Below are 21,934 nucleotides of genomic sequence, written 5' to 3'. Positions count from 1 at the left end.
TATCTTAATTTAATATAAATGTGACTCAATATGCAATAATTAACTGAAAAAATTCTCACATGGTTTGTTACTATGGTATCTTTCGCACAAAATCCCTCCCATCAAAATTTTTCCCTTGCTGTCTTCAAAAGTCTGTTTGTTTGTTTTATTAAAATGGCTGATATTATGGGATATCACATGTTTTGAAAATGAAAATGGGCATTTGTGTGAAATTATAGGTCCTAACTAAAACTATACAGCTTTCTGATTACTGGTTCATAAAGTTGGTATCCTCCTTTTTCTCCTTCCCCTTTCCTCCATCATAGCTGGCACGTGTGGCTGCAAATATATTGCCTTTGGATTAACTGATTTGTAGGTTGCTTAATGTGTAGACAGTGCTCTTGCTTATTTTCATATTATATTTATTTATTTCTTTAAAAAGCACTCATAAAAGACCCACAGCATACTCCCAAACTTGAAGGAATGGATTTTTGGCTCCTGCCTCCTTTGAATGGAATCCAAAACAAATGTTGTTTGATAATGGTTTACAGTTGCATTGCACAGGTTGCTCTTTGTGATAAATAATTAACACCCTTTGTGTTCTTGATTGCAGATTTTCAAAACCCTGCCTGATGCCACTTTCCCTGAGCCAATCTCTGTGTCAGTATCTCCTCCAAATGCCCCACCAAGGCAATCAAGAAGACAAGGACCACGTATTAAGAGGCCTCTGGCTGTGTACAATCTCTGTCTTGAGCTGGATGATGGTAAGATGTTTAGTAATATTTCCAGTCTTTGCCACAGATGAGCTGTGTATCCTATCTGCAGTAGATGTTTTCATTTCATGGTTCGTTTGTATATGTGTGTGCATGCACATGCACGCTTTTTAATTGCTCTGCAACATGTAAAGAAGCAAGGAGAGTACAGAGAAAGGAGAGCATAGAGAGTACCATCCTGTGGCATACATTTCAAAATAGGATGAACTGTCTTAAATATGCTTTTTCCCCTCTAAAAAGAAGCAGCTCTTCTTTTTTTTTTTTCTTTGGGAAAATCTCTTTGACCTCTACTGAAAATTGCACAGCCATAAGATAAATGGAGAGAGAACTAAAATTAAAGCAAATCTTTATGAGAAGAGCTAATGCACTCTACAGTTAAATTCATCTGGATTAAAGGCTCAGGTCACCGCTGCACTGGAGAATACTACTACTTCACTTGAATCTTCAATACCTTGATGTAACTAGCACTAATACCTGTAAACTTGCCTTGAAAAGCAGAAAGCAAAAAATCTTGCTTTTGTGTGGAGTCTGCAGTAGCAACACACCAGTGAGAGAAAGGGTGTATTAGAACATCTTATATATTCTGACTGTTGGCCAGAAACATAATCATTTTCCTGAAATCTTATTGCTTGGGGATATGTACTGAGAAGGCAAGTCAGGGCTCATTTTGTGTTACAGATTTTCTCCACCCTATTCCCTTTCTCCCTCCTAATGTTGTTAGTCAATTGTCTTTTCACATGAAGAATCATGGGATTAGAGCACAAAGTCCAGTTATCAGCAGCTGGAAACAAACAGGAAGATTCCGAACTCGCGCAGCAGTGTGAGATTCACTGATGAACTGGCATTAAATTAGTGGCCAACAGTGGTTGATTTCTGAAGGAAGGGGCACAAATACCTACAGCAGCTGTCAAGTGAGGGTTTTAGAAATAATCTCAGGACTGTTTATTGTCTGAAAGCCAGCTCTATGAAGAGAAATTCAGCATGCCTTGTCTCAGGGTTAGTTCACCAGAGATACATGTAATCTCTGTGCCTTTCTCGCATCAAATGTGAGACTAAATGCCTTGACTAGAAACTACTTAAGGTGCATCTGCTTAAAAACTTTAAGCTGTGTTAATTGGAATAATATGCTCTAAAAAACTAAGAAAGCTCTTGAGCTGTGTCTGCAATAATAAATTTATCTCATTTGAAAAACAAAACAAAATTGAAGCCACTCACAGACTTGTTTACATCTCATTTTGAATGTGAATCTCAGCAGGTTGAAAGTACCACCACAACATCTTCAATCCCATGCTGCAGGGTGTTCACTAAGGACCTGACTTTCACCCTGATACAACCGACTGGATTGTTTTTATTCTGGGATCCAACAAACCCAGTGTTACTGCTAAAAACTGTTACAAATGCTCATTTTTTCCTAAATACAGTCCATATTTTTTGTCTAATTCTGACATCTCAACAAAGAGGAGAACTGGGGTTGTTAAAGGCTGTAATTGTTACATGTCACACAAAAACCTGGTGCTTCTCTGGGAGTTCTAGTGTAGTGAACAGCAGAATAACTCAATATGTAATTACTCGTGGTAGAACTGTGGTGAAATCTGAATTGCTGCAAGGGAAGTTGCAGTTCCAGGATGGATGGCACCAAGTTTCAGTGGGATCTTAAAAAAAATCTTCTGTAGTGTCTCCAGGTGTTACTGAAGGTAGAGGTATTCTCAGCCTGTTGTTGCTAGAACCTGGCTGTTGGTAGGTCCCTAGTACATGCTTAATACTTCAATAAACATGTGTTTGGCCAGAGGGCTGTGGCAGTGAGGTATTCAGCAGTTATACAATGGCTTTTGCCACGTGGGCAGTATACATGGCAGTACAGTACCTTGAGCCCATTTGCGTCACTGTGTTATCTGAGGAACTCCCCCAATGGATGCAGTGTGCATAAATCAACTGGGCTTATTAATTATCTAGTCACTGAATAGAGCTCAGTGCCTCCAAATGCACGCTGTGGCCTACTGTTGCTTTGTTTTTTGGAGAGGGGGGAAAGGAATAAAAGTGAGCCTGGGCTTTGTTCCATATTTACCTAGTTTCTTGGCTAACAAATGCATGTTTTATAACTGCTCTTTGGAAGATTTTATCCTGTGTGTGTTTTTAACAGGAAATTAAACATTAAACCCCTTCCCTCCCCCCTCTTTATTCACAATGGCATGAGTTAAGCACCAGGCATAAGCCAGTGTTTTGTATTTCCTGGATATTGCAAAAATTATCATAATTTTGTTTTATACCAAGTAGCTGATACATATTTATATGTAAATCTATCTGTAGACAAATAGATCTCTAAAGTTACTGTAATTAAATAGAAATATTTTCTGTGCCTTGAAATGAGAAGCATGTTGGAGAGAAAATCTCCTGGTGCTGGAAAACTTCTTGAGCGTGTTTCTTTTAGGATTGTTATGCAAACCAGGAAATTGTTAGAAAAGCGGAAACAAGTCTTTAACTATCAGCTGCTCCAGGGAGTTAACAGGCTTCAGAATCTCGAATTGGAAATGCAGGGTTTGGGCCAGCTTTTCTTTTTAAAAGCACGTTTACAGTCGGGAAGCCTCAGACTGCATACAAAATGTATGCAGCAACCACCCAGCAAGGGCTGTAAGTGACATAAATATTGATAGATATAATAGCTGAAAGAACACACACCATGCTTGATAAAAATCTTTATTTTGCCTTCTAGTAATGAGTTCTGATAGTGCATAGATTTTCCTTGTACATGGCAATTAGATGATTAAAGTTATTTGCAAACAATTCAAGTATTATATTTACTACCGTAAGGATCTTCATTTCCTGAAAGCAAACTGAAGCCACAGATGATACTGTCTGTTTTTCTTTCAACTTCTTTCTTCTGTGGTAAGCCAGTTACTAAATTTTCACTGTGAAGTTTTTCAACATCTCAGACTCTCAAGTAGAAGTAGACTTAATGAGGAACTCTGAGCTACTTTCATACGTGGCCTAAACTCAAACTTCTTGTTTCAGCAAAATGCAGATTTGTCTGAGATTTACATTAGGATCATTTCCAGAGTTTTCTTGCTTTCTAAAATGAAGACATGGGATTTGGTTTGGATTTTCCTTTCTTTTTCTAGAAGTAGGTTCCCCCCCCTCCCCCTTCTACTATCTGAATGAATTTGAGAGTGAATTAAGTAGCAGTGCAGAAACTCCTGTGGCTTACAACCTCAGCTATGTACAAACGACTTTGCATTCTCTCTCTGTGTCTCTGTGCAGAGAGAAGCCTGTTAGCTACAACAGGGAGTTGTTTATCCTGTATCTTCTAAAAATGTCGAGTATTTTCTATTTGGACTGTCAGTGTCTATCGGAAGAGATCTCTGTTTATATTTATTTGAGGGCAATGCAGTAACAGTTTTATTCCCTCCCAATTTTATTTTAATTTTTATATCCTTTTGTCATCTTGTAGCAAAATGAACAACAATTTTCTTTGTTTCGTTTAATCTTTTTCTGTGCCAGAGACCTACAGATTATTAAACTATTTTGCAGTGCTGCTAGAGCAACATGGCAAGAAAAGGCCAGTGTAAGGTAGGGACTATAATGTGGTCCACCCCAGATGAACAGAGAGTCAGCATGAGTTGCATAAATCACACCTGCAGTCAAGAAATGGGTCTTGCGTGGCAATTTGTCCAACTACAGAGGAACATCTGTTCTAAACAAACCTAAACATACTTCTTAAGCCACAGTGCTTGCTGATACCTTATTCTATCTGGATACGCTCTAGGTGTCAGAATTTCTTGTGGGTACATATATAGCACACTGGGATCATATTAGGGTCGTCTTTGTTTTGTTTTTGAGGTGTTTGTCTCCTATGCCCCCCACTCTGGAACTCGTGAGGCTTGTGGGGTGTTTGTGGTAGCTTCCTGCTGCTGCTGTAAACTAAATATTATATTTATAGTGCTTTAGAAACCAGACTCTTGTGTAGAATTCCAATGGAAAGAAACCTTAGAACTGCTATTTAACTCTTTAAAACTTTGTGCTAACTTGTATTATCCTCTCAAGTACTTAGGAAAGCCAAAGAATGAATGGTATGTTAGCACTGAATAGCTCTTTTTGATCGGTGTGTGGGAACTGGAGTGAGACAGTCTTAACTTGGGTGATAAATTAATTTGTATGAACTACAGTGACATTCAATTAAATTACTTCATCAAAGTAAAACGTGATACGTGTAAAGGTTACATAACTTCCATACAGTGCTCCCTCTTCATCCTCTCCTCTATCCCTTCCTGTCCCCCAAATATAAGTAAAAAAACCCCCCATAAACGTAATTTTGAATTACTGAACAAAAAACCTGGATGTCAGAGGAAGCCTTGGATTTATAATAAGGAGACTGGTCCTCAGGGCTGGAACAGCCCAGAGCTGCAAGGTTGCAGGTGTGAAGCCTGGCCTTGAACTCTTTCTATTTCTGAATCTGCTGCTTGGAAGTGTTTCTGTAACCTGGCACATAGTAGGGGAAATGGAAAGAAAAGCAGCTACATAGGCATATCAAAAAGCCATAAGGGCTTGCAACACTTGCTTACAAAGCTATTGTTAACAGCTGAGCAGAACACACAGTTATGCTGTTACAAAATGGGTGCACCAGTATTAGTTGTGAGGGGAAGATGGGGATGATTGCTGTTTGCTGTGTGGAATTTAAGATAGTTTGTATTTCACCTTGCTGCAAGAATAGTTCCTGCAATTGTATGTGGTCTCTAACAGCGTTTTCCCACCTGATGGCTCTGACTGGGATGAGTGCAATACAAAGTAAAAGACTTTTTGAGCTTCTGCCAGTAAAGGTGAAGCTTTTCTTTGGTGATAACGAGTATGTGTAGGGTCTGAGTTTCCTTTAAGATAATCGACTTCTGCTCAGTAAGCTTTGGTACTTATTTTCTTGGAGATATGGAATAATTTTGGTCTGTGCTTTGTATACACAATCTACATTGTATGGCCATTGTTAGAGTGGTGAGTAATTTACTTGCTACAGCCTACTTGCTGCACAGTTATTGGAAATCAAATTTGGCTGTTATAATGTAGTAAACAACTCCTCTAACTTTTACTTCTTTTCATATTACGTGGGTCAAATCTTCACGGTTGGTGTGAGAATTGCTTTGGTATCATTGCCAGTGCTTGTTTGCTTTCAGCATGTGAAATCTAGAGGCTGCAGAAATGTCTGGAATAAACACATCCACATGTGCATGCACACATCAGGAGTCAGAGGTATAGGGAAAGGGAATAACGATAGATGTAAAGCTAAAATCTGAATTTAAAGAAGGAATGGGGAGTTCAGGAGAAAGGGTCAGTCTTTCCTTGAGGCCAGGTATTATTAAAAATCTCTGATCTTCTGTAATAATCCATCATGTCTTTAATTCTCTACCTCCTGCACCCAGACGTGCAAGGGCACATAATGCTGTAGGAAGGCCAATTTGGCACGCTAAGAGCCATTAATCCCAGGCATTGGAAGTCACTGACGTATCCTTCCTGCATGCCAGCTGTGCCCTGGCCAGCCTCTGTTAGCTGAAAGTAAATGTTCTCACCCAGCACAACAGAGTGTAAGTAGGACGAAGACTTGAAGGTGTTCAGCTCCTCAGTCAGTGTCCTGTGGATGAGAGTGTGCAGGTCACTGAATAAGGTGGCTCCTCACGTGGGCTGCTTTTGCTCCCCTTCACTGAGGACACGGATAGGAGAGAAGATCTTGGAGGGGGGAGGTGGCAGTGAACTTTTTGGAGGGCTGATACCTGAGTTAGAAACTATGATTCCTCATCCTGTTTTACTCCTGTTCTGTCAAGTGTTTTTATTTTGGTCAGAAGAAACGTATTCTTGTTCTTCCATTAGCTTCTGGAAGTCTTTGTCCTATTTGCTTTTTTTTTTTCCCCCTTTTATTTTCTGTTTTCTTCTTTTGAAAGCTGCACTTAGTGCAAGGTGAATTGCACTATTTATCACTCTGTTACGTCCCAGCTGTACTCACAACTTGCTCACCCAACAGGGAGACTGAAGAAGTGCTTAGGAGATACCATGGAGAAGTAATAGTGGTGGGACTAGCTTGCCTAGGATTGCAGTCCCATCTAAGAGTGCTTGACTGTACTCCAAGTGAATTAGCCTCGGAGACCACAATAGTGGGAATCTGGGAGAAAGAAGATGCACGATGCCTGGCAAGTTTGGTTATCCCACTGAGCAAGTGGGTTTCTGTTGTTGGGTAACCAGTGCAAAGTCAATTCATCTGTCTCCCTGGCCAGTAGCACTGCTCGGTGCCCCTGTGCACTGCACAAACTCCTTGATCCATCTCTACAGCCTCCCTTTTCACAGTGCAGCTGAGTCCAACCCTGGGCTCTCACCAGATGTGGAAAATAAAATAAAAAAATAACAAAAAATTGTGTTTGCAGACATCGAACCCCGGCTGTCAGAGGCATGGGTAGTGGTAGGAGAATCCAGATTTGGAAGAAAATGTTGACTTACGTTCAGCAAAATCTGTCATCCTAATTGCTGCCTTTTAAGTCATCAACTGTGAGATTAGGAGGTTCCTCAACAAATGTGTCACATGGATGCACAGTTAAAGCAGCTGATAAAACTTCCTTATGGGCTGCTTAGCTTGTTTTCAGTTGTCTTTTAATAAGTCATCCTGCTTCACAAGCCCTCTGTTAAAGTCACTGTTATGGCAAAAGGAGAGGATGAATCTAGGTGATCCTGCTCTGGCAGAGTGGTTGGACATCTTTCGAGGTCCCTTACAACTCCTTCTGTGTGATTCTCTCTGTCTGTGTGTGTGTGTGAAAGAAATGAGGAAAGAGGCACAGCCAAGTGTCAGCAGTGTGCTGAAATGTTTCAGAGTGGCTTTCTGCAAGAGACCCATCGTGTGCATAATGTGAGAGCAGTTAGTCTCTGTGATATGTAGGGGTTGGTCACTTCTCTCTGGTGGCAAGTGATAGGATGAGAAGGAATGGCTTAGAATTGTACCAGGGGAGATTCAGGTCAGATATCAGGAAGAATTTCCTTACCGAAAGGGTTGTCAGGCATTGGAACAGGCTGCCCAGGGAGGTGGTGGAGTCACCATCCCTGGAGGTATTTAAAAGGCATGTAGATGAAGTCCTTAAGAAATGGTCTAGAGGTGGGCTAGTCAGGGTTAGGCTGTGGTTGGACTCAATGATCTAAAGGTTCTCTTCTGTGATGCCATGATTATCCATACCCATCAGCTTCATGCTACCTTTCAAAACACATGCAGGAATTCGGTCTCCATGCCAGCTATTTCTTTTTCCTCCCAGACAATTTACACAACTATTAGCTGACCACATTTTTTTCCCTAGATAAAGACCATCTTTGATATGTTTTTCAAATGTCTGCATGTCCAAGCACGTGTATCTTAGGCAAAAAAGCAGCTTTCCTCTAGACTGGTTGTAGAATTATTGGTAAGAAACTTCTCCTTTCAATAAGTCATGGAGAGTAATTGGAAGTGATGAGGTAAGGTAAATAGCAAGAGAACAGGAGATAACAGCATGATATTGTCTCTGACAGCTCAGGAAGAGAGATTTTTTCACACCTTACCTTTTGGGGTTGGGAGGACCCTTCCAGAGACATTTTCCAGTTGATCAGTGGCTGAATTGCCAACACACCAGAAAAGGAAACATGGAAGAATATTTTCCTGGACTTTGGAGTTTTTGATGCCCTTTAAGAAGTGCTGCTGAATCAGGGAGCGTTAAGCCCTGATTAAAACATTGTACCCCTTTCTGATTTGTTTTGGTTTTTCACAGTTCTCATTCTCATTGATTAGACCAGAGCTGTTCTGTTGATGGGTTTCAGTACAGGTCTGGACTGTAGGTAAGTGTTGCCTGGACTTATGGAAACCCAGAACACCCAGTGCTGCCACAGAACTATGAAAGCTGTGGGACAATCCATTTCTCTTACTACTTGTCAGAGTTTTGAAGAAGTAGCTTCAGTTCACCACTGCTTTTTTTCTGCCATGAAATTAATGTGTGGCATCTGACCAGCCTGGTAAGACTCGAGGTCATGTGTGGTTTCCTGCCAAGGAAGCTCTGGTAAAAAATGACTCATTCTTGAGTTTAGATACTGCTCTTGTTACCACTGTATACACAAATCAAAAGAGGACCCCCTCTGCATGTTTGTATCTGATTTCTGTTGTGTTTCCAAATTTAATTATGCCATATAAATTAACACCCCAACTTTGATTCCACAAGTCAACCTTTAACTGTTTTTCCACAGCTGGAGGAATAAATTGGAATTCTTCACTCAGTTTAGTTGTAGCTGTCTCAGCAAAAGGCTTACCTACAATTCTATGAGTCTTTGGGACTTTATTGATGAAAATAGTAACCCAAGCAATATTTTTCCTGAATTTTGAGAGAGAACCTGCAGAGGAGGAGATATTTATTGAAGTAATTGCTTGCTGTTACAGGTTAAGCACATGTCAAGAAAGGTGCTTGTTTAAAATTGAACTTTGCACTTCAGAAATAAATAAATAAAAGTACTAAAAAGGAGGAGGGCAGGGGAATGGTCCCAGAACCCCACTTCTCCCTAAGTAACTTGCACATGAGCACGCTTCCTTTTCCTAGCCCCAAGTCTGACACCCACTTTTCTGGCTGCCCTTCTTGAATTGCATCAGTCAGTCTTGAGGCAAATTCCTTCTAGTGCAGCAGCTTCCTCCTTTTTCTGACATCTCTGAATCACGATGGAGTTGGGAAAAACAATCTAGAGGAAGGCTACTTTTTTTTTATTGCCTAAAGATACACGTGCTTGGACATGCAGACCTTTGAAAAACATATCAAAGTTGGCCTTTATCTAAGGGGAAAAAAATGTGGTCAGCCAATAGTTGTGTAAATTGTCTGGGAGGAAAAAGAAATAGCTGGCTTGGAGATAGGATTCTTCCTGCATGTGTTTTGAAAGGTAGCCTGAAGCTGATGGGTATGTGGGCCGTCTGCTGTCCCATTTGCTCCATGAAAGCTCTGTTGGGTTTAGGGTGTTGTATGAGTTTGTGATGTCTGAATTTATGTAAGAACCGTCTGCTAAGGCAGTCGTGTGGTGTGAAGGATTTGCTACACAATGAGGATAATGAATACTTATTGATAACAAAATGGGGTAGAATAAAGCTTGTTTTTCTGAGTGTTTACAGGAATCCGACCTCCAAAGCACCCGGTATTCGGGAACAGTGAAATGAAAAACGCTCTTGTTTGGTTTTAGCATTCTCTATGGTTATTTTTAACCAAATAATAGAGCATCATTAGTTTGCTTTTATGTGATTTCACCTTAGTTTTACGCCTTCATTGGCAGCGTGGGCAGTGGGATTGAGTGCATGCAGAGCAGACGTGCTGACATCACCACGCTGTGAGGTGTGGTTGACATGCTGGGAGGATGGGGTGCCATGTGGGCCTCTAAACTGTGCTGAAGCTCAGCAAAGCCAAGTGTAAGGTCCTGCCACATGGGCTGATGCAATGCCAAGCACAACAGGCTGGACCGAGAATGCAACAAGAGCAGCCCAGAGGAGAAGGACTTGGGGGTGTTGGTTGATGAAAAGCTCAACAGGAGCTGGCACTGTGTGCTTACAGCCCAGAAAGCCAACTGTGTTCTGGGCTGCTTCAAAGCCAGCATGACCAGCAGGTCAAAGTGATTCTGCCCCTCTGCTCTGGTGAGACCCCACCTGCAGTACTGTGTCCAGCTCTGGGGTACCCAGTACAGGAAAGACATGGAGCTACTGGAGCAAGTCCAGAGGAGGCCATGAAGAAGATCAGAGGGCTGGAGCACCTCTCCTGTGAAGACAAGCTGAGAAAGTTGAGCTTGTTCAGCCTGGAGAAAAGAAGGCTCCATTGAGACTTTATTGCAGCCTTCCAGTACCCAAAGGGGCTGCAGGAAAGCTGGAGAGGGACTGTTTGCAAGGGCATGGAGTGACAGAACAAGGGGGAATGGCTTTAAACTTAAGGAAGGTAGATTTAGACTAGATATTAGGAAGAAATTCTTCTCTGTGAGGGTGGTGATGCCCTGGCACATGGTGCCCAGAGAAGCTGTGGCTGCCCCTGGATCCCTGGTGGGGTTTAAGGCCAGGCTGGATGGGGCTTTGGGTACTCTGGGCTAGTGGAGAGTGTCCCTGCCCATGGCAGGGGATTGTAACTAGATGGTCCTTGAGGTCCCTCCCAACCCAAACCAGTCTGGGATTCTATAGCTTGGAAACTTGTGTGTTTAAATAGCACAATTTCTGTAGTCTGGAGGTGAGTAATAAACATTTCCATTGACCAGTTGCAGTGATTTGTGCTCAGGAACAGATGATGTGACGTCATTGATTCAGAAAGCTTTACACATTTAAGGAAGCAGAAGAATATCTGGGTTCACCTGGTGCTTGGCATGATTACCACAGGATGATTTGTATGGTAAATAGTGAACAAAGGATGCAGCCCTGCATCTAGGAAAGGACAATCTTGAGTGCAGAGTCCTCTGATTGGTCTGTCACATAAAGCTTTCTCCACTAAAATGACTTCCAGCTTTCCAGGAATGGCTGACAACTTTCCAGAGTGATTGTTGCTTGGTATCATGGGATCACTTCAAGTTATACTCACAGTGTGAGACAACTTATCTTCAGTTATGCTTTTCATGTCTGTTTTCTGTGAATGCTGAAGCTCTAGCACATGGAACTGAGCTCTTGCTTGGCAGAGGGTATTTATGATACTCATTTATTTTCTGTCCTTGATCTGTGAGATTCCTATTAAAATGAAAACACAGTGCATACCCACAAATTACCATGAGAGCAAAGCTACTTTCTACTTGGTTAAACTTCTGTATTGTTGTGGGAAGTTAGCTATTTATGGTGAGTGAATGTTTGTTATCTTCAAGCTGGATGCAGCTGTGATGCTGATGAGGGAGGATGAGTGGCTGCACAGTGCTGCAGCTGCTGCTTCCCCATTTTGTGATGCAGTAAATGTCAGGCTTAAAGGTGGTAGTAGGGATTTTGCAGCATCTTTAATTTACTGTCCTCAGTAATTCTCCCCATCACCCCTTTTCTACAACTAGACCTGTGTGACTTTGTCAAAGTGGAACATGACGTACCTTTTATCCTCTTACTTTGCTACAATCTGTGTATCCCATGAGCACTTCAAACACAGAAGATACTTTTGTTCTGCCCATGGTGTGTATCTCAATAGAAACTGTCATATAATCACAGAATCATAGACTGGTCTGGGTTGGAAGGGACCCCAAGGATCAGAGTTCCAATCCTCTGCCACAGGCAGGGCCACCAACCTCCAGGCCTGGAGCTACACAAGGCTGCCCAGGGGCCCATCCAACCTGGCCTTGAACAGCTCCAGGGATGGGGCATCCACCCTCTCTCTGGGCAGCCTGTTCCAGCCCCTCACGACTCTCTCTGTAAAAAACTTCCCCCTAATATCTAATTTAAACCTTCCTTCCTTTAGCTTCAATCCATTCCCCCTTGTCCTGCCATGTCTGCCCTTTTAAAAAGTTGATTCCCCTTCTTCATTTACTCCAGAGATGTTCGCTTTCATAAACTCTTTTCACCCCTTAGCTACCCTTTAACTATAGCAGTTGTTGCTAAAGATTAGTCTGTTAATAGTAAAGTCTGTAATTCTTTAGTTTACTTGAATGGAAGTTGGAAGAAAACTCCACAAGTGATTGCTCAAGCAGGTGATAGTGTTAGTTCCCTGGTTTTCATAGTTTTTATTACAAATGTTTTTTCTTATTTAGAGTTCTTGGAGTAAAGTATCTGGTTATTGATGCTGCCAAAGTATTTATTTTTTTTTTCAACTTTGGATGCCAATGAAAAATATTCTTAGACCAGCCAGATGGAAAAAAAGAGGAAAAAAAAAAGGCAACTGGAAGGGATGTCATGCTCAATTAGGTAGAAGCTGAGTTTAGAATTATGGTACAGAGGGTCTGAGAGCCTTTACTATCTGAGGCTCATCCAGGCAGAAGGGAAAAGGAATTGATGGCTGTGTATTTGCTAGAGAGAAGTTAGATGGGGTAAGTCTTGGTCTATATAGGTACTTTCTTACCTTCTGGGGATATTTCATTATGAGAAAGAGTGACACAAGGCAGGGAAGTGGGGGAGGAGACTGGAAACCAGATGGGAAGTAGCACCAGCTAAACACAACCCCTAAATGCCTGGGATCAACCTAAGCTATCTTATTTTCTAGTTAGTGCTGCTCTGAACCCTGAACAGCCATAAAGGCAAAGCACACATATCTCTTGCAAAGGCACAGTGAAAGCTCAAAGGCTTGGATGAGTGTTGTGATTAGAGCAGTGAAACAAGAAGATAATTTAAATGACAGTTTAAAAGGATCTGAGCAGTCAAAAAAAATTTAAATAGTATGCAAAAAGTGGTGAGAATGTGAAACAAGTTTTAACTGTGTTGAGAGTAAAATTGGATTTTACACCTATTTGTGTAGGATGAGGAGATGAATCGTAGAAGCAGCTGGGTTGGATCTCTGGAAGGATGGCCAAGCTTGAAGGCTGAAGGCAGCCAGAGGCTTCCCACAAATAAGAGAAGATGAAGAGTTGATGGCTGGAGCGCTGACAAAAATTTATGAGATGTCATAGAGACTTACTGCTTTTATCCTGAGAACCCTCCTGTCCTTCATCTGTTCTGGCACTCTTTGGCACCCATAGATAATAAGGAAAGGGGAGAGAAAAGAGAGGGGAATCAACACTTTTAGGGAGAGAAAATGAAGGCACCAGCAACACCAAACTGGTGTGTTCAAGGAATGATAGGAAGGAGCTTTAAAAGAAATCAGATCTTCCCTATTTTATAGTGTAAGAGTTCATTAGAATTCAAGTGGTAGAAATAAGAATGGGAAGTTTCTGGAGCTCCTCTTGTAAAGAAGCTGTCAGACCAATGTGGCAGTCAGCCTTTTCATAGAATTGGGAAACCCAGCAATGCTGCTCACTGGAGAGCAGTGTTGGAGGTAAGGAGGAGCAAGAGGAGAGAAACAGTAACAATATTAGACTATCAACATTAGAGAGCCCCCGAATTTTGAGGTACAATGAAACCCATAAAGCTGATTGAATTCCAGCAGTGTTCTTAGCACACCCCATAACAAACAAACCATGTCAAAACTTTAAAGGCTTTTTAATCTCTGGCAGGTTAGGATCTTTACTGGCTCTGCAAAGCAAAATGCATGAAAAGGGTGTGGGGGATAAAATAGGAACTAGCTAGAAGTCAGTATTTGTCACAAGTTTTGAAGAGTTTTTAAAAAGAACTTAGCTATGAACATTGATGTGGGATTTATAATCAGCAGGAGCAAGCAGAAATCCTCACAGGTCAGCCTGTTGCAAGGTGAATATTGTGAATAATGTGAAGCTGTCTGACTTGTCCTGGAACAGTGTTCTGGTCCTGGGGTCACATAGCTTGGCAATGTAAATTTTTAAAATGTCTTGTAGCGTGCTGAAGGAGGTTGAAGGAACTGGAGGAATGCCAGGGTAGTAGCAGTATTTAGAAAGGCTGATGCAAATCTGTGATGATATAATTACAGGGACAGTGTTAGAAGGAATTGCAAACAGTGACAATGGCAGTTAGGTGGAGTTGTGGTCGTGTGCTGGGCTGCACCTCTTTAGACTAAATAAGCTCAGTTGTGTTGAGAAATAAGTTTACAGATATTAGAGGAAAAACATAGCCCATAGCTACAGAATGGAGTACTACATCCTTAAAAACAGTGATTCTAAGTAAGCAAAAAAGTGCTGGCCTTGGATGTACAAACGGGGGGTTGATGAGGAAGTGGTGGAATTAACGCCCAACATGGCACTCGTGGGGCCACAACAAAAAAACAGTGAATTCAGATCTGATGAATAGTGTTCAGAAAGAACTCTGGGAGGCTGTGACAGGTTTATAAAACAGGTGCAGAATCCCTTCCAGTAACAGAGTCGGTGTTAGGCTTACAAAGGAGATCGCTTGAATACCTTCACGCAGCACAAAAAAGGGAGAGGAGATGTGCTGTAATTATTAGCAATGGGTCATGCCTGAAAATAAAGCCCAACAAAGAGAAGGTGTGTGCATTAATTAGTGGGTGGTAATTAGCAGAATTGATTCTCCATTACCTTCATCATCTGCTGATGCCTCCAAACAAAGACTCTTTGGAAAGATAAGTTTGGCCCAACATGAGATGGGCATTAATCAGCGGCAGGTTATTAATAGATAGGTAGATACATGGCAGAGGCCGTTGAGCTGTACAGGAGTCACCATGACTTCTGAAGTTAGCTGAGTCTCTTGTCCCTGGCATACAGGGTGTAATCTTCATGCTGTTGGAATTAGAGCAATGACACTGTGTTTTGAAGAGTTACATTTTGAACATATATTGGTTTTAATCATGACAGTGTGCTAGATGATCATTAGCCATCTGTTTTTGCAGTTAGACAGAATTGCCTTTTCCTGAATAAAGGTATTGTTTTATTTTATAAAACCACGTAATTATAACCATTAGAAACATGTAAAGTATCTCTGGAAATGTTTTTGGAGTGTCTTCACTGAATCCCATAGAATTTTGAAGGCGTTTTCCTGTTTAAACAACCCGATCTGTTTTTGCTGTTCCAAACTCGATCTTGAGAGTGCGGCACAGCATCGACCGTGAGAAAACACTGGCTCAGGAAGGAAGGGAAGGAAGAAGTAAAACCTGAGGAAAGATTTAACACCGAGTTTCATTTATGATAATGTCAAATGCAATTGCCTGTGTACTGCAGCCTCCAACATATGCTCTACTCTGCATGACTGAAGTGTTTAGTATTTTTGTACTTTTTCTATGTGATCTGAGAAACAATCCAGCATAAACCCCTCTGCTTTCTGTAGAGGGAGACGCTGAGTTGGTCATATTCACAGAATCATAGGGCTTGGAAGGGACCTTGAGAGATCATCGGGTCCAACCCCCCCCGCCAAAGCAGGGTCCCCAGCTCATATTGCACAGGTCGGCGTCCAGACGGGGCTGGAATATCTCCAGAGAAGGAGACTCCACAACCTCCCTGGGCAGCCTGTCTCAGGGCTCCCTCACCCTCAAACATTCATAATGTTAAAGAACAGATTAATATTCTTTCCAACTGCTGCTTAAATAATATTAAGTGAATGGTTGAAGCAAACATGGCTTTCCAATGTGATGTGTATGGTTTGATAATCTGGATTGCATTAACACCACTACTTTGAAAAGAAATTATGATGAATTAAAAGGATTTAAGTCTATTTAGTTTTAAGGAATTCTGTTCATTTATAAAGTGAAATTGCAGTATTACTGTCTGGTCTCTTAGCTGCTTATCATTGTCACACGTACATCTGCAAATGAGATGTAATTAATGAGTTTTCCTTGACACTCCTGCTGCTCTCATGTCGTGTCATGTAAAGGGTGGCATCATGGCCTGGGTGCTGTGAGGAGGTGCGAGGTGAGCAGGATTGGGCTGGAGCGTGACTCACTCAGGTTAGCGTTCTCCTCCTCAGAGCTTGTCATACTTCGTTGCTACGTCCTGATTTAGATCCTTAAATTAGCAGCTGCTTTATGGAGAAATTTCCAGCTGATCATTGTATAATTTTTAGTGGTTTTAGTTGTGTGTCATTTCACTCTCTAGGGAAGTTGTTCTCTGGGAGTTGCTGGGAGGGGGTGAGAATGACATGGCTGGGGAAGTGGGTGAGTGCATTCTGAGCCTTTCTGCTTTTGAAGCAGAAGGAATTGAACTGGTTGAGTCAGTAATAAAGTTGTGAGAAGGATTTTGTCCAGTGAAGGCAGCTTTTTGTTGTCCATGGTTCACTGTTGTTGCAATTTTTAGTTAAGGGGAAAAAGAAAATAAGTTTCAAGAGTTCTTTTTAGCTCGATGGAGTAGAGTGAAGCTCAGTTGTTTGCTGTGCAGGTTCTGATTAATTTAGAATTAGAAAGTAATGTTTTGCAGGACTTTGTCTTGTATATGCTGTATATAGGAGATAGAACTTGTCAGGCAAACAGGATATTTTATACTGATTTGTATTGATTCTGTGATTGGGATGCTGTGTTCATATTTTCAATGGAGCTGAAGGAGCAGAACTCTTACCCAGGAGACTGGGGTCAGTGGTACCGAACCCTCTCTAGAGAGGCTTTTGTGATGAGGTTACTTAGCAGGGCTGGGCCTGTATTCATGAGTGCTGGTGGGAGTAGGATGGACAGAGGAGGAAAGGAGAGGATGACCCTTACTACTGTTAAATGTTAATACTGTGAAAACGGCCCCATTTGAGACTGCGGGCTTGGCTGTGCTGGACACTTTAATGGTTACAATCATCCTGATCTTTACAATCATCTTTTAGCCTGAAGAAGAGGAAGAAGAAGAGGAGGCTGAGGGGAGACCTATCACTGCCTACAACTACCTGACAGGAGGTTGTAGAGAGGTGGGCAATGGTCTCTTCAGCCAGGTGACAGGAGATGGGACAAGGGGAAATGGCCTCAAGCTGCATCAGGGCAGGGTCAGCTCAGATGTCAGAAAATGTTTTCACTGAAAGAGTTGTCAGGGCCTGGAACAGGCTGCCCAGGGAGGGGGTTGAGTCACTGACCCTGGATCTGTTAACAAAAAGGGTAGATGAGGTACTTGGGAATATAGTTTAGCACAGGGCAGAAATGGTTGGACTTGATAATCTTAAAGGTCTTTTCCAGCCTTGTAGTTCTGTGATTCTGTGATCTTCATTTCATACACCTCCTTTAGAACTTATAAAATGTACAGCTGATGTTTAAATAAAAATGTAAGAGGTAAAGCTATGTGGGTGAAGGTTTGCTTTTCAGTAAGGAGCGTGCTGTTTGCCTAGATGTGGCAGGGGAGTGCTGTGACACATTGGTAACCTTTTCTTACTGGCCATGAGAGAGGAACTGTTTTCCTTTAAGGTTCTCCTAAACAATCGTGTCTGAATGATATTCCATGAATACAAATAACTGAATACAGTGAGTTCTCTTAAAAGTAACACCATTAAAAAGGAATCATAAAAGTAATGTTCTTGGGTACTGCGTGTTTGTTAGAGCTCTTCTGCTTATTCTGACCTTTCTAAATGTCATTGTTTCATGTGTGATAGGATTGTGGTACTTGAGAGTGATCATTTCCTGAAATGTGTATTATATTATTTTTAGAGACTGTGCTTTTAGAAATATGCACAAATGTGTGTGGCCTCAACTATTTTGTTATCTGAAGTAATGCATTTGTCTAAAAATAATACCCCAAAGTGTAGCCTTTCATGTACAAAAACCACATGTTGAAAAGGGGACCAGGGATGCGTTGTGTTGTGAGGATGATCTGGTGATAATGATGGGGGAAACTCTGCAGTGATACCAGTTGGGAAAATGCTGGGGGATTGCTTGTCCTCCAAAATGTCCTGTGAAGGTGGGAATATAAGGTTTCTTCTCATATATTTCAGGAAACTGTTACCAAATCAACTTCTTTGGTTTATGAGAAGATCATTTTAGTATCCTCCTGACTTGTGCTCTCTTCTCTAGCTGACAGTCACAGCCTTCCCAGAGAAGACACCCCAACTGGGAGCATGGATTCTCTTTCTTCCCAGTCTCCACCACCTGTCTTCTCTAGTAGCCCCCCTGGGCTCCTGGACGGAAACCACCTTATTATGGACAGCGGAGATCCTGCAGGCTGGACAACAACAAATACGTGAGTAACCTGAATATTAAGCAATGATTTTTCCACTAGTACAATTGTGTGTATAAAGCACACTTCCCTTTTTCCTTTTGTGGTGAGTGATTTTTAGAAATTACATATAATAGTGTTTGTTTTCTTCTGCCACAAAAAGGTATGTGTTTTTATATTGTGGTGGAGCTTAGAGGCTAGTCCAATCTTTGTAGTAAAGAAATGTTGTTGTTCTACAGAAACTCAGTGTATTTTACTACAACCTGTTAGAAAATTTTCAATGTTTTTTATTTAGGCAATGAATATCTAAGGCATGATGTACTACCCTAGTTTTATTTTAAGCCAGTGTTAAACTACACTTAGGGGCAGGGCTATTAAGATTTAGTGCCAAACTTTGGGTTTGGATAAATATACTGTAATGAGAGTGTGCTTGGATGCTGTTTTCTAAGAATGTTGTAGTTGTTAATCTCTTCTTAACAAATGAAATGCCTGTTTTTCAATGAAAGTGCAGCCTGTAGCTCTCTGTAGGTGTGTGGTTTTTCAGCGTGACTTCAGTTTAGCAAGAACTGACATAACAATGTAAATCCTATCCCTGTAATACGTGTTAAGAACTTGATCTTAACAATCAGAACTTGAACTTGAATCCTCTGGTTTGCTATTCATACAAACTTCAACATATCAAGGCAAAATTTTCCAGCCTTCAGTGCCAAGAAGATGGAAGGAGCAGATCTGGAGAAGAGATTTGTTACGGAGATTTTCCATACTGGCATTCTGAGTAGCCCCATTCTGTTGATGAGGCAGGCATGTAAAATATATTGTCAGGTTTATATAATGTATGAGAATATATACATAGCCATACAATGGGCTTGTGTTTCTGTATGCACACTCAAATAATTAGCTGCTGATTAGTGTACTTACGAGAAAATGCTGTTCTAGCTAATATGTACTGAAAGAATTCCAACTTTATAGGTATTTTGCACAGGTGTCAGATTAGATATTAAATATTAGAAATTTTTTTTTTACTGAAAGAGTTGTCAGGGCCTGGAACAGGCTGCCCAGGGAGGGGGTCGAGTCACCTCAGGGTAGATGAGGTACTTAGGGAAATTGTTTAGCATAGGATGGGAACGGTTGGACTTGGTGATCTTAAAGGTCTTTTCCAACATTGTGATTCTGTGATTCTTCAGTAGAGGACTGAAGTTACTCTTTCCTTATCCCCTTGTGCTGTCCACTTGTAGTGGGTAGGATTAACACTAAGTTGTATTTGACACGTGCGTTTGGAAACAGCACTTAACCAGTTTTGTTTGGAAGGGAAAAAAAAGAGTGCATGGTGTGTGCCTCTAGATTATTTGTCAAAGCCTTTCCACTCACCTGTCTGTGAAGTTTGCTGAAGAGCTACCTGCATAACAAGCCTGTTCAGTGACACAGAGTAGTCTGTGAATGGTACATCCTTTCTTTCCTCTACTGTCTCGTTCAAAACTGGCTTCTCTTTCCCTTCTAGTTCTGACTCAGAGGGCCTTGCCTTAACAAAAGAAACAAACCAACAAAAAAAACCCCTGAAACAAACCCAGCACACAACCCAAAGAACCAAACTTCAACTAAACAAAATAAAACCAAACCCCAAACCGATGCTGTTGTATTGATGGCAAAGTTAGATGTCAGCAGCAGAGAATGTGCTTGGTGGTCTTCAGAGGGAAGGGCAGTGCTTGACTTGCCATGATGTAGCTGTGGTAGTGCTCTCAGCTCCAGGAAATGTCACACTGGCTGTTGAGCTCTGGTTTGGTCATAGACTATTCTCATAAACTGGACTGTGCTAGAATTAGGTGGAGTCCAATCCTTTCTGTTCATATAGGATTTCAAAATGTTTTGTATTTTGTGCCAAATTGGAACAAAACCAATTTGAAGTCTCAGTGTCCTCTCTATAAATGGTATTGCAGGTCTTCTCTGAGCTACAGTAAATACCATGCAGAGTCTAGGGGAGATGGAAATACAAGAGGATCCGGTTTCTCAAGTTTCTGCTGATGTTTCTAACACATGGGTGTTGCTTGTAAGAGATCGATCACTATGGAGTTATGTAGTCAACAAGGTGATGGTGACTTCTTTGTTGTAGAAGAGTTGCTTTCATAGTTTCCCCAGGGAGAGACGTTGCATTGTGGGTCAAGATAAGTCAGATATCCCAAGGTTAGTTTTTATCAGTGGTTTGCTTTAAGCCAGAACACGTGATGGATAGGAAGAATGCTTTTTGTGGTATTTGTTTTCAAGAAAGGAAAAGCTTGTTTTTTCCTGAATGATAGCTGTTGTTACCATGATGTTTCCTGTCAGTTTGTTGTGATCCATGCCCTTTCCTTGTCCCACCTTTAAAAACAAAAGGAGCTACAGCTTCCAGCATGGTGAGAGGAGCACCAAATGAAGGCAAATACACCTCTTGGCTGGCACTAGGAGGGGACTGTATGGCCAGAGAGGTGAAAGAAGCTAAGAGAACAAGGGCTATACCATTAATTTGAAATGTCTCACAAAGCCCTGACTGCTCAATTGTCATGTCAGTATTTAAAGATGTACTATGCATACGGTGTAACTGGAAGGTGATGTTTCACATATGTGCCATTCTGAAGCCCCGCTAAACTGTTGGTTTTCATGTCTGTAAGTGTGTGTCTGCCTGATGCTAGATTTTCTTTGAAAGTGCTGTGTGGATCAGACATATGCCCTGTGTTGTTATGTAGTGCTGTAGGGGTGAGTAGAGGTTGGGTGGTGGTTGGCTCTTAGTGTCCATGTCAGGGGTGGTTCTCAGTGGAGACTTAAATTTGCTGTTCTAAAATAATCTTGCACCCTAAATTTTTGCAACCTTTTTCCTGAAGATATTTTTAACTTCACACTTTCATCTAGAGCCAAATACTAAAAATAAATGCATTTTCTTTTTAGATACACTCTATGGGAGAACATAGAGAGCTTCTTTCCCGTCAGTTGCAAAGTTAAGGAGTAGTTTTTGTAGACACAGGATTCAAACTCCAGATAGCCCAGGATGGGCAAATTACCTTTTCTGCTTGATAGAGGACCATGCCATAAACATGTATGGTTTGAAAATCCCTTCTAACCAGGGATGCTTAAATCTCAGGCATAAACTGGTAATTATGGTAGTGAGCTGGTTAGAGTATTTCCTCCCTTGTAGTGCTCTCCACTGGTGAGGGCATTTTGTTCCCATTAAGGCAGAGCAGCAATGGCAATCTCAGCTGAATGTTAACCAAAGCATTTGCATTCTTTTTTTCCTCTCTGCTGTGACTGTCTGTACACACTTACCCTCAAGCTACAGGATTAACCTTGTACAGCCATCAGTCTTCTTCAGGTTGCAGTGGAACCAGTCAAAGTCCGTTTTACTCTGGCATAGCTCCAGGTGGTTACTGTCTCTCTCAGGAAAGCATGTTTCAGACTGTTTTGGGACTAATGCTGGTATAGTTTCACCAGCAGTGCATTCTCAAAATGCTCATTATTTCCCTCAAAGCTACAGTTGGTTCAGGGGCAGGGGTGAAGAGTTTTTGGCATGTGTCAGAAACGGTAGGTCCAGGCAAGTGGTTGTGACCCTGTACTTGGTGTTGGTGAGGCTGCACCTTGAGTGC

The 21,934-nt window shown here is 41.5% G+C and overlaps 1 protein-coding gene across 1 annotated transcript in view; it reads left to right on the top strand.

The window, feature by feature from the left end:
- The window catches only part of ARHGAP10 (Rho GTPase activating protein 10), a gene marked incomplete at its 5' end in the record, with an annotated part of 157,446 nt that overhangs the window by 114,220 nt on the left and 21,292 nt on the right, over nucleotides 1-21,934 (top strand). The window contains 2 exons of the mRNA XM_084266799.1: nucleotides 593-743; nucleotides 18,185-18,350. Of these exons, the coding sequence (XP_084122925.1) occupies nucleotides 593-743; nucleotides 18,185-18,350 (317 nt within the window). The remainder of the gene's footprint in view (nucleotides 1-592; nucleotides 744-18,184; nucleotides 18,351-21,934) is intronic.

Source organism: Gallinula chloropus (genome assembly GCF_964237585.1).
Source record: "Gallinula chloropus genome assembly, chromosome: 7".
Taxonomy (NCBI): domain Eukaryota; kingdom Metazoa; phylum Chordata; class Aves; order Gruiformes; family Rallidae; genus Gallinula; species Gallinula chloropus.
This window is presented reverse-complemented; position numbering and strand designations above follow the sequence as displayed.